This window comes from Cololabis saira, chromosome 2 (assembly GCF_033807715.1).
Source record: "Cololabis saira isolate AMF1-May2022 chromosome 2, fColSai1.1, whole genome shotgun sequence".
Lineage (NCBI taxonomy): Eukaryota > Metazoa > Chordata > Actinopteri > Beloniformes > Belonidae > Cololabis > Cololabis saira.
In genome coordinates, this window is record NC_084588.1 from 56030565 (window position 1) to 56043194 (window position 12630).

Sequence of the window (12630 nt, forward strand, 5' to 3'; positions counted from 1 at the left end):
CATGTATTTCTGTAAGTTTGTGTTTCTTTTTCATGTATTTCTGTAAGTTTGTGTCTCTTTTTCATGTATTTCTGTAAGTTTGTGTCTCTTTTTCATGTATTTCTGTAAGTTTGTGTCTCTTTTTACTTTATTTCTGTAAGTTTGTGTCTCTTTTTCATGTATTTCTGTAAGTTTTTGTCTCTTTTTCATGTATTTCTGTAAGTTTGTGTCTCTTTTTAATGTATTTCTGTAAGTTTGTGTCTCTTTTTAATGTATTTCTGTAAGTTTGTGTCTCTTTTTCATGTATTTCTGTAAGTTTGTGTCTCTTTTTCATGTATTTCTGTAAGTTTGTGCCTCTTTTTCATGTATTTCTGTAAGTTTGTGTCTCTTTTTCATGTATTTCTGTAAGTTTGTGTCTCTTTTTCGTGTATTTCTGTAGTTCATTGTCCTGAGTTTCCTCCGCTGAGTGAGTTTCGCCCCCTGGTGGTGGATTGTATGTTTGCATTTTGTCTTTCAATTAAAATAAATAAATACAAAAATATAACTAGGTTTAGATGAAATTAAACATACGTCTGGTCCAGTTTCTCCTCCATGAAAATAGAATTATTCAGAGTGATGTGATTGTGAACGTATGACAGTCGGTTCTGCTGGAGTCCGGACCAGAACCAGGACGGGTCTGGGTCACCTAGACCCCCCAGGTCCTAGACCCCCAGATTCAGGTCTCGGTCTCCCCCAGGTCCTAGATTCCCCAGGTTCAGAATCCTGGAAAAAACATCAACAAATGACACGAGTAACTTCCAGTTACTTCCAAGTAACTTCCAGTTACTTCCCAGATGAACCAGAGTGTTTGGTTTGGAGTGACAGAGAAGTGGAGTTACTTTTAAGTGTGACGTTAGAATATAAAACAGGTAAAATACTAGAAAATAAAGGGGGGTCTGTCACTACCTAATTTCAAACACTATTATTGGGCAAGCCAACTTACTGCCATAACCCAGTGGATAAACAACAACCAAGACATCAGGGGGATTCAAACAGAGCAGGACTCGGTGCAGGATTGACCATGTCTCACATATTTATGGTAATAAATCACATGGTATGTCTGATAATACACTTGATGTAAAGGAGAAATGGGAGCTTGAGATGAATGTGATAATAGAGGACGTGTGTTTGAATGGCCATTCAGGTTTCAACTGTAACATGTGGAAAGAATTCGAATGGAAAACAAAAGTCAGATTTTTTAGGACCCCACTAGTACTTTATAAACATTCAGTGTCTCCACTTTGTTGGAGGAACTGTGGGTTGATCGGTGATCAATCACGTCTTCTACTGTCCAGGACTGGAAAGGTTCTGGCCAGACGTGAAGGAGGAGTTTGATAATATACTGAACTCTGTAATTCCTACGGATCCTGTAATGTCTGTACTGGGAGTTTTCCCAGACAATGTAACAAGTAGGGACAAGAGATACATGCTACGTGTACGTTTGATGATTGCAAGAAAGACGGTAACTGTAAACTGGAAGAAGAGACTCTCACCAACAAGAACCCAGTGGAAGATGAGACTGAAACAGATTCATGTTATGGAGTAATGGAGTAATGACAGCTGAGCTGCAGATTCATGTTATGGAGTAATGGAGTAATGACAGCTGAGCTGCAGATTAATGTTATGGAGTAATGGAGTAATGACAGCTGAGCTGCAGATGAGGACGGACTTGTTCCTGCAAAGATGGACCAGTGAAGGAATATTTAAACATATAATCATTTAAGTGCTAACTTAAAAATGTGACTGAAAAGCTCTCTGTCAAGGATTGTTCAAAAAGGTTTTGATTTGTAATTGTCATTTTAATAAAGTAAAAAAAAAAAATACAAGAAAATATTGACGGTTACAAACTAATTGTAACCACAGGTGTCACTCATGACGCTGGTGACGTTTCTGTCTCATAATGTGACGTTCTGAAGCCTAAATGTCCGTTTCTCTCCGTTTACAAGCAAACGTGAAGACGGAGGTTTTAAAACTCTACTCTTTGGCCGGAGTTTTCAGAAATGATGGTTTTTGGAGACTTTGAGCTTCGTTTTCGTGTAAACGAACGACCAAAACGCATGAAAACACCAGCGTTGTTGCTACGTGGAAACGGGGCCTCAGCTTGCACCATTTTCAATTGAAATATAAATAATTATATTGAATTAACCAATCAGGGAGGAAGAATAAAATAAATAAAATAAATTAATTAAACCGAACGAGATAAATTAAATAGAAATAAATAAATAAAAAGATGATATTTTCCACAATATTTACAAGTTATTTTCATGTAAATCTTGCACTTTCATCTGTCATAATGTTCATATATGGTTCCCAGAGTTTGGTTTTCCTTATCCACATTCTCCAGATTCTTCCAACATATTAAACATCTCTCCCGGCCTGAACAAGTCCAACGTCCAGAACTGGACATTGCTTTGACATTTGTAGGAAGTTTTTGGGTTTATTAAATGCAGATCTGGTCCATGTGGCAGATCTGGGGCTGAATCACTTCCAACATTAAACATTAAACATTAAAACACAGTTTCTTTTCACCACTTTCATGTCTAAACAATTTGGTGCAAAGTTAGTGAGTGATTGTTGAACTCATTTTAAATATTTTAATTTGCATTAACTAAATGTCACTGTACAAAGTGTTATGAATGTAAATGAATTTTCCCTTTATATTATTTATATTGTTTTATTTTTTATGTGTCTTATGTTTTACAGTGTTCTGTTTTAGTTTTCCTTTTGTCTGTCCAGCACTTTGGACCACTTTGGAGAGAAATTAAAATATGATCGACTAAAGCAGATCCAGATCCAGAACCAGAACCAGAACCAGAACCAGAACCAGATCCAGATCCAGAACCAGATCCAGAACCAGAACCAGAACCAGAACCAGAACCAGGACCAGATCCAGAACCAGATCCAGAACCAGAACCAGAACCAGAACCAGGACCAGAACCTCTGCTGGTTCTCCAGAGATCCTGCAGGTTTGTTGATGCAGCTTCTACTTCTGAACTACTACAGTTATGGAAAAGCAACGTTTCCTTTAAAGCAGCACTATGTAACTTTACACCTTAATCTAATATTTCATCATCATCATTGTGATGGAACATCAACTCCCAGCAGTTTAATGAACCTCTGTCCTGGTCTGAGGGATAATATAATAATAATAATAATAATAATAATAATAATAATAATAATAATAATAATAATAATAATAATAATAATAATAATAATAATAATAATAAATATAAAAATAATAATAATAATAATAATAATAATAATAATAATAAATATAAAAATAATAATAATAATAATAATAATAATAATAATAATAATAATAATAATAATAATAATAATAATAAATATAATAATAATAATAATAATAATAATAATAATAATAATAATAATAATAATAATAATAATAATAATAATAATAATAATAATAATAATAATCATAATAATAATAATAATAATCATAATAATAATAATAATTATTATAATCATAATAATAATCTGTATCGCCTTCACTGGCACTATGTAACTTGGAGGAGCATGGTAGGAACCCTGCCACACTACTGGTAAAGCACTACCGCTTTTGTCCAAAGGAGCCGCCAAACTCAACAAAAGCTGAAAGTTACATTGTGCTGCTTTAAATATTTTGAATGAATGAATGATCTTTTTTAAATTTCGAACATGTATATAAAATGAAATTAAAAATAATAATAAAAAGATAAACATTTACATCTTCATATTCACATATGTTCGAAAAAAAGGAGTGGGAAGAAGTTTACACTTTTTCCTAGTTCCTCCCCCTTTATAACTATGGATTTACATTATTGCTATTATTAAATCTACACAATATCCATATAAATATAATCTATATAAATACTACGTAAACATGCCTATTATTACACAATTATCCATATAAGTATATAGACAATATAAATATTACATAAATATTATATCAATATCTAGAAAATACAACTATTATATACATCTATATAAATATACACGATATAAACTACATAAACATCCCTATAAATATATATATGCTACATACCCAATAAATATCTCACATATATGACATAATTATAACTATCCCTCTCAACATATAATATAAACTACATAAATATCCACATAAATATCTAAACATATCTTAAGCAAGTATAATATTCCATTTTCCCTATTTTATTTGTTTATCACACTCCACGTTAACCCATTTCCTCTTCCATTTACCTGTTTATAAATGTTTTTTGTATTTCTTTTTAAACAGATTTATGTTATTACTTTGTTTCATTTCCTGCTCCAAACTGTTGCAGAGTCTCCACAGTTCCATATTATTATTATTATTATTATTATTATTATTATTATTATTATTATTATTATTATTATTATTATTATTATTATTATTATTATTATTATCATTATTATTATTATTATTATTATTATTATTATTATTACTATTATTATTATTATTATTATTATTATTATTATTATTATTATTATTATTATTATTATTATTATTATTATTATTATTATTATTATTATTATTATTATTCCATATCCACATGCTGCACATTATTGTTCTACTTTATGTTTTCTAAAATGTAGTTCTCCTCTTAGATTACAGCTCTTTCTCTCTCTGTGAACATTTCTCTCATATTTTTGGTAGTAGATTATTCTTTGCTTCGAACATTATTTGCGTTGTTTTGTATTTAACCAGATCCATAAATTTCAGTTTTTTTAATTTTTACAGACTTTTCTGACTGAAATCACTTAAACGAAGGCAAATTTAAGTTGAGATGTTTATTTTGTTCAGTTATTAACGTGAACTCCTAGAGCAGGAGGTTTACGCAGAAAAGACATCTTTATTCATTTTAAGGACTTGTAGTTCTACATCTGTTTCTGGTAGGGTTGCCACCTTTCAGAAATAGAAATAAGGGACGCCCGATTTTAGCAACGCAGGCGCCAAAAAAGGGACATCCCCAAAACTTCTAAAATGCATAGAAATGTATTTATTTTATATGAAAAAACAAAACGCTTTAATTTAAAGTGCTTTAATAGCATTGAACTTGCATGACTGTCCAGACAGACAACCATACTAACAACTGAAATAGCCTCCTATGATACTGTATGTAACATCAGCCAAGATGTAGAATAAAGATACAGGTGAAGAATATGGTGTAAAAGTTAGTTTAATTCAATAATTCAACTTAAAATGTGAAACTAATACATGTATATTACATATTCTCATTACAGGCAAAGCAAGATATGTTAAGCCTTTATTTGTTATAATTTTGATGATTTAATTGTTTATTGATTTCATAATATATTCTAATTGTTTGAGATTTTTTATTTGGGGTTTTCATAAACTGTGAGACATAATCACCAAAATTATAACAAATAAAGGCTTGAAATATCTCACTTTGAATGAAGTGGGAAATAATATATTTGTTTCACCTTAAGTTGAATTTACTACGAATTAAGTTTCGCAATATATTCAAATGTTCAGACCTTCACCTGTATATTATGACATCAATAAATAAGAGCATAATATGTGTCTGTATTGGTTCAATACGGAACGCAACATTTAATTCCCAATTACGGAACAATTCCGTATTTTAAGGGACGGGTGGCGACGCTGGTTTCTGGTCTCGGGTCTCTGGGTCTAACAGGATCTGGTACCAGCAGTTCTTCCTCTTAATCTACACTTTTGTGAACTATTTGTATTTTGCATCTTATTTAATGTTTTGGTGCATCTGCAGGTGTCTGTATTTTTATTGATTTTTCATGTATTTACTTGTTTCTTGTTTTTCTGGAGGTGTTTATTGTTTACCACTCCCCTTGTTTACTTTACTTCATGTTGATTGTTTGACTGTTTGTTTGTTTACATGTAAAATCAAAACCAATAAAAAGTAAATGACAACAAAACGTTTCCTCTGGAGTTTGAGCAGAAGAGCAGGAGACACAGCGACGCCCCGAAGGTTCTCGCAGCAACAGCCTCATCTGAACGGGAACGGGCGGCGGATCTGCGGGACCTACTTCCCTCCGCGGAGGAGGGTGTGATGCGGCTCCCGTCGCCTCTCGCCTTGTCAGGCCGCCATATTGAATTTTAATGTTCAATTCTTAATTAAAAAAAAGAAAAGAAAAGAGCCGGAAAACCTCCAGAAACGGGAATAAAGAGGGAATAAAGAGAAATAAAGAGTTTTGCTGCGGTGATCTGGTCCCGGAGGGTCGAGGGACAGAAGCCCATGAGTGCGGCGGAGGGCGGCCGCGTTGCTGCCGGGATTATTGTGAGTTGTTTTTATTGTGGGAGAAACGAAAACCTGCGGTTTCTGGTGAATAATCTGCAGATCCGGGACCAGGACCCGGACCAGGACCTGGACCCGGTCCTGGAGGGCTGATCCCTGGACCCGGAGCCCCGGAGACCCGAGCCGGGAGGCTCCGGCTCGGCTGCACGCCGGAGCCCCGCAGCAGCCCGCAGGAGCCCGGCGTGAAGCCGGGGACCGGCGGGGCTCCGGGGGGCTCCGGCGGGGCTCCGGCGGAGCTCCGGCCGGGTCCAGGGCCTGTTTCCCGGGGACCAGCAGGACCTGGTCCCGGTGATTATCTGGTTCTTCATCCGTCGGCGTGGCCTTCCGGGTTCCCCGGATCCACGGAGGATCCACGGAGGATCCGAGGCCGCGGAGCCGCAGAAACCCCCCCGTGAGGCGGCAGAGCCCGCAGGGGCCCGGGGGTCTGGCGGGGGGAAATGGATTTAAATGAATTTAATGTTTTAATTTACGGTCGGGATTAACCTGACAGTTGCAGTTCCAGAGGTTACCGCCGAGCGGCGCTGCGGAGCCGCGGAGGAACCGGGACCGGGGAGGAAGTTTAAAACCCGGGGGAGAGGGTGAATAACTGGTGAGAGGGTGAATGTACTGGTGAGAGGGTGAATGTGCTGGTGAGAGGGTGAATGTACTGGTGAGAGGGTGAGAGGGTGAATGTACTGGTGAGAGGGTGAATAACTGGTGAGAGGGTGAATGTGCTGGTGAGAGGGTGAATAACTGGTGAGAGGGTGAATGTACTGGTGAGAGGGTGAATAACTGGTGAGAGGGTGAATGTACTGGTGAGAGGGTGAATAACTGGTGAGAGGGTGAATAACTGGTGAGAGGGTGAATAACTGGTGAGAGGGTGAATAACTGGTGAGAGGGTGAATGTACTGGTGAGAGGGTGAATGTACTGGTGAGAGGGTGAGAGGGTGAATGTACTGGTGAGAGGGTGAATGTGCTGGTGAGAGGGTGAGAGGGTGAATGTACTGGTGAGAGGGTGAATGTACTGGTGAGAGGGTGAATGCACTGGTGAGAGGGTGAGTGTACTGGTGAGAGGGTGAATGTACTGGTGAGAGGGTGAATGTACTGGTGAGAGGGTGAATAACTGGTGAGAGGGTGAATGTGCTGGTGAGAGGGTGAATAACTGGTGAGAGGGTGAATGTACTGGTGAGAGGGTGAGAGGGTGAATGTACTGGTGAGAGGGTGAATAACTGGTGAGAGGGTGAATGTGCTGGTGAGAGGGTGAATGTGCTGGTGAGAGGGTGAATGTGCTGGTGAGAGGGTGAATAACTGGTGAGAGGGTGAATGTACTGGTGAGAGGGTGAATAACTGGTGAGAGGGTGAATGTACTGGTGAGAGGGTGAATAACTGGTGAGAGGGTGAATGTACTGGTGAGAGGGTGAATAACTGGTGAGAGGGTGAATAACTGGTGAGAGGGTGAATAACTGGTGAGAGGGTGAATAACTGGTGAGAGGGTGAATGTACTGGTGAGAGGGTGAATGTACTGGTGAGAGGGTGAGAGGGTGAATGTACTGGTGAGAGGGTGAATGTGCTGGTGAGAGGGTGAGAGGGTGAATGTACTGGTGAGAGGGTGAATGTACTGGTGAGAGGGTGAATGCACTGGTGAGAGGGTGAATGTACTGGTGAGAGGGTGAATGTACTGGTGAGAGGGTGAATAACTGGTGAGAGGGTGAATGTGCTGGTGAGAGGGTGAATAACTGGTGAGAGGGTGAATGTACTGGTGAGAGGGTGAGAGGGTGAATGTACTGGTGAGAGGGTGAATAACTGGTGAGAGGGTGAATGTGCTGGTGAGAGGGTGAATGTACTGGTGAGAGGGTGAATAACTGGTGAGAGGGTGAATGTGCTGGTGAGAGGGTGAATGTACTGGTGAGAGGGTGAATGTACTGGTGAGAGGGTGAGAGGGTGAATGTACTGGTGAGAGGGTTATTCTACTGGTGAGAGGGTGAATGTACTGGTGAGAGGGTGAATGTACTGGTGAGAGGGTGAATGTACTGGTGAGAGGGTTATTCTACTGGTGAGAGGGTGAATGTACTGGTGAGAGGGTTATTCTACTGGTGAGAGGGTGAATGTACTGGTGAGAGGGTGAGAGGGTTATTCTACTGGTGAGAGGGTGAATGTGCTGGTGAGAGGGTGAATGTGCTGGTGAGAGGGTGAATGTACCGGTGAGAGGGTGAATGTACTGGTGAGAGGGTGAGAGGGTGAATGTACTGGTGAGAGGGTGAATGTGCTGGTGAGAGGGTGAATGTACTGGTGAGAGGGTGAATGTGCTGGTGAGAGGGTGAATGTACCGGTGAGAGGGTGAATGTACTGGTGAGAGGGTGAATGTGCTGGTGAGAGGGTGAATGTACTGGTGAGAGGGTGAGAGGGTGAATGTACTGGTGAGAGGGTGAATGTACTGGTGAGAGGGTGAATAACTGGTGAGAGGGTGAATAACTGGTGAGAGGGTTAATGTACTGGTGAGAGGGTGAGAGGGTGAATGTACTGGTGAGAGGGTGAATGTGCTGGTGAGAGGGTGAATGTGCTGGTGAGAGGGTGAATGTGCTGGTGAGAGGGTGAGAGGGTGAATGTACTGGTGAGAGGGTGAGAGGGTGAATGTACTGGTGAGAGGGTGAATGTACTGGTGAGAGGGTGAATAACTGGTGAGAGGGTGAATGTACTGGTGAGAGGGTGAGAGGGTGAATGTACTGGTGAGAGGGTGAATGTACTGGTGAGAGGGTGAATAACTGGTGAGAGGGTGAATAACTGGTGAGAGGGTTAATGTACTGGTGAGAGGGTGAGAGGGTGAATGTACTGGTGAGAGGGTGAATGTACTGGTGAGAGGGTGAGAGGGTGAATGTACTGGTGAGAGGGTGAGAGGGTGAATGTACTGGTGAGAGGGTGAGAGGGTGAATGTACTGGTGAGAGGGTGAATGTACTGGTGAGAGGGTGAGAGGGTGAATGTACTGGTGAGAGGGTGAATGTGCTGGTGAGAGGGTGAGAGGGTGAATGTACTGGTGAGAGGGTGAATAACTGGTGAGAGGGTTAATGTACTGGTGAGAGGGTGAATGTACTGGTGAGAGGGTGAATGTACTGGTGAGAGGATGAATGTACTGGTGAGAGGGTGAATGTACTGGTGAGAGGGTGAATGTACCGGTGAGAGGGTGAATGTACCGGTGAGAGGGTGAATGTGCTGGTGAGAGGGTTATTCTACTGGTGAGAGGGTGAATGTACTGGTGAGAGGGTTATTCTAGACGTTACACCATCTCTCCACTAGAGGGAGACAGAGATCTGTAAATGCTGAACTCTCCAGGACAAAACCAACCCCTGAACCAAGAAGACACATGAACATAGCGGTAGCATGAAGAATAAAAGCTGCAAGCAGCGATGAACGGGCCCTCGCACTCACGGCCACCGCCCCCCATAAGCATATCAGAAACGACACACCCACGACTCTCTATGTCAAACCATTCAAAAGTTATGTGACTTTTGGAGAACTATCAAATATGGACCAATCAGATGAAGGGGGGCGCGCTTTTTCGCGTCTAGCGTCGCCACGGTAACACTTTTGAAAGAGAAAAGTAATGCGCGTAGTCGCAAGATGAAGACGCACATTTTGATGTATAACACATCTGGGTGCACGTTACGGTTCGGGCCGTATTAACTGCCGAAGGAATAGCATAAATTGCGCCAAAATTACACAATAAATTAAAAATGGCTGACTTCCTGTTCGGTTTCGGCCATGTCGCCAAGAGACTTTTCTTTAAGTTGCAACATGATGCAGGTGTGTACCGATTTTCGTGCATGTATGTCAAACCGTATCGTGGGGCTTGAGGCACAAAGTTTTCCGGGGGGCGCTGTTGAGCCATTAGGCCACGCCCATTAATGTAAACCATGAAATATCAAATTTATCGCCAGGCCTGGCTTGCATGCAAAATTTGGTGACTTTTGGGGAACTATCAAATATGGACCAATCAGATGAAGGGGGGCGCGCTTTTTGGCGTCTAGCGTCGCCACGGTAACACTTTTGAAAGAGAAAAGTAATGCGTGTAGTCGCAGGATGGAGACGCACATTTTGATGTATAACACACCTGGGTGCACGTTACGGTTCGGGCCGTATTAATTCTCGAAGGAATGGCTCATATTGCTCCAAAATTACGCGATTAATTCAGAATGTTCAAAATGGCCGACTTCCTGTTCGGTTTTGGCCATGGCGCCAAGAGACTTTTCTTTTAGTTGCGACATGATACAGGAGTGTACCGATTTTCGTTCATGTACGTCAAACTATATTATGGGGCTTGAAGCGCAAAGTTTTTTCTGTCGGAACCAATCAGATGAAGGGTGGGCGGGCTTTTTGGCGTCTAGCGTCGCCACGGTAACGCTTTTGAAAGAGAATAGTAATGCGTGGTGTCGCAGGATGGAGACGCACATTTTGATGTATAACACACCTGGGTGCACGTTACGGTTCGGGCTGAATTAACTGCCGAAGGAATGGCATAAATTGCGCCAAAGTGACACGATTAATTCAAAATGGCTGACTTCCTGTTCGGTTTCGGCCATGTCGCCAAGAGACTTTTCTTTAAGTTGTGTACTGATACAGGTGTGTACCGATTTTCGTGCATGTACGTCAAACCGTATCGTGGGGCTTGAGGCACAAAGTTTTCAAGGGGGCGCTGTTGAGCCATTTTGCCACGCCCATTAATGCAAACCATTAAATATCAAATTTTTCGCCAGGCCTGACTCGCGTGCAAAATTTGGTGACTTTTTGGGCACGTTTAGGGGGGCAAAAAGGCCTTCCTTTCGTCAGAAGAAGAAAAAGAAGAAGAAAAAAAATTCCTACAGATACAATAGGGCCTTCGCACTGAAGGTGCTCGGGCCCTAATAAAAATAAAAATAGCGGTAAGAAAGAAACGAGAAGAAAATAAGAGAAGAGATAACAGAAAATGTAGAAACGTAGTTTCTCCAATCTGGAGAAAAGTGGGTGGAAAATCGGCAGGTGAACCGGCAGCTGAGGAGAAGTTATGATGAAACTTCCACATGATGGTTTAATGAGACAAAATAACTGGCTTTTCTCTCCAATAGATTATAATCATTTGTTTCAGATGTGCTGTCATTATTTTCTGTATAAACATTGAATTTGGTGTTAAAAAACTCTTTTTTCCAACTTGAGTCTTGAAAACAAGGCTCGTCTTATAATCCGGGTCGTCTCATATCCGGCTCGTCTTATAATCCGGGTCGTCTTGTATCCGGGTCGTCTTATATCCGCTGATAAGTTTCTGTTTAATGTGTGGGAGGTCTGACGGTTTCCCGTCTCCGTTCTGAGTTCTCCCCGTTTGTCTCCGTCTCCGTTCTGAGTTCTCCCCGTTTGTCTCCTGCAGGTTTTCCCGCGGTCCCATCTCTCCGGTTCCTCTTCACCTCAGAGACTAAATGCAACTGGACCCGGGGTTCTGTGGGTATGAAGTGGCTGGGCGAATCCAAGAACATGGTGTTGAATGGCAGACGACACGGCAGCAAGCCGAGCGGCGAGCCGCCGGCGGGCCCGACTCGCTCCCAGCATTCGCAGCATTCGCAGCACTCCCAGCACTCCCAGCACTCCCAGCACTCCCAGCGGGCCTCGCTGCGGCACAGAAACCTCCCGCGGAGCCGGAGATGTAGCCGTCGTGAGTTCAGAACCCCCCCGAGGCCCGTGTGGACGCTCAGGCAGCGGCGGCCCGCTAACGCCGGCCTTGTTGCTGTTGCAGGGAGCCACGGCGCCGGCGCCGGCCTGGAGGCGGAGCGGCGCTACGTTCCGTCCTCAGGGATGACGGCCAAGGAGCTGTGTGAGAACGACGACCTGACCACCAGCCTCATCCTGGACCCGTACCTGGGCTTCCAGACCCACAAGATGAACACCAGGTGGGGCCGCCGGGGGTCGCTGGGGGGGCAACGGTTCACCGGCGGGGGGTCACCACTTCACCACTTCACCACTTCACCGCCGGGGGGTCACCACTTCACCGCCGGGGGGGCAACACTTCACCGCTGGGGGGGCAACGGTTCACCGGCGGGGGGTCACCACTTCACCACTTCACCACTTCACCGCCGGGGGGTCACCACTTCACCACTTCATCACTTCACCACTTCACCACTTCACCACTTCACCACACGCACTCATTTTAGTTCATTCATTAAAAGAAAAACAAAACATTCAATATAATTACAACAAATCTCTTTCCCTGAATGAAAGGGAACTAATGAATAGAATGAAAGAAGACTAAGCTTATTTTATCCGTCCCTTTTTCCTAAGAAATCAAATTAATAAAAAAAAATAAAATAAAAAATTATGCAA

The 12630-nt window shown here is 42.0% G+C and overlaps 1 protein-coding gene across 1 annotated transcript in view; it reads left to right on the forward strand.

The window, feature by feature from the left end:
* Positions 1–6017: 6017 nt before the first annotated feature.
* kmt5b (lysine methyltransferase 5B) overlaps positions 6018–12630 on the forward strand; it is a 30409-nt gene continuing 23796 nt past the window's right edge. Inside the window, exons 1-3 of the mRNA XM_061707371.1 lie at positions 6018–6293; positions 11684–11965; positions 12047–12200. Coding sequence (XP_061563355.1) covers positions 11761–11965; positions 12047–12200 — 359 coding nt within the window. The 5' untranslated portion in view covers positions 6018–6293; positions 11684–11760. The remainder of the gene's footprint in view (positions 6294–11683; positions 11966–12046; positions 12201–12630) is intronic.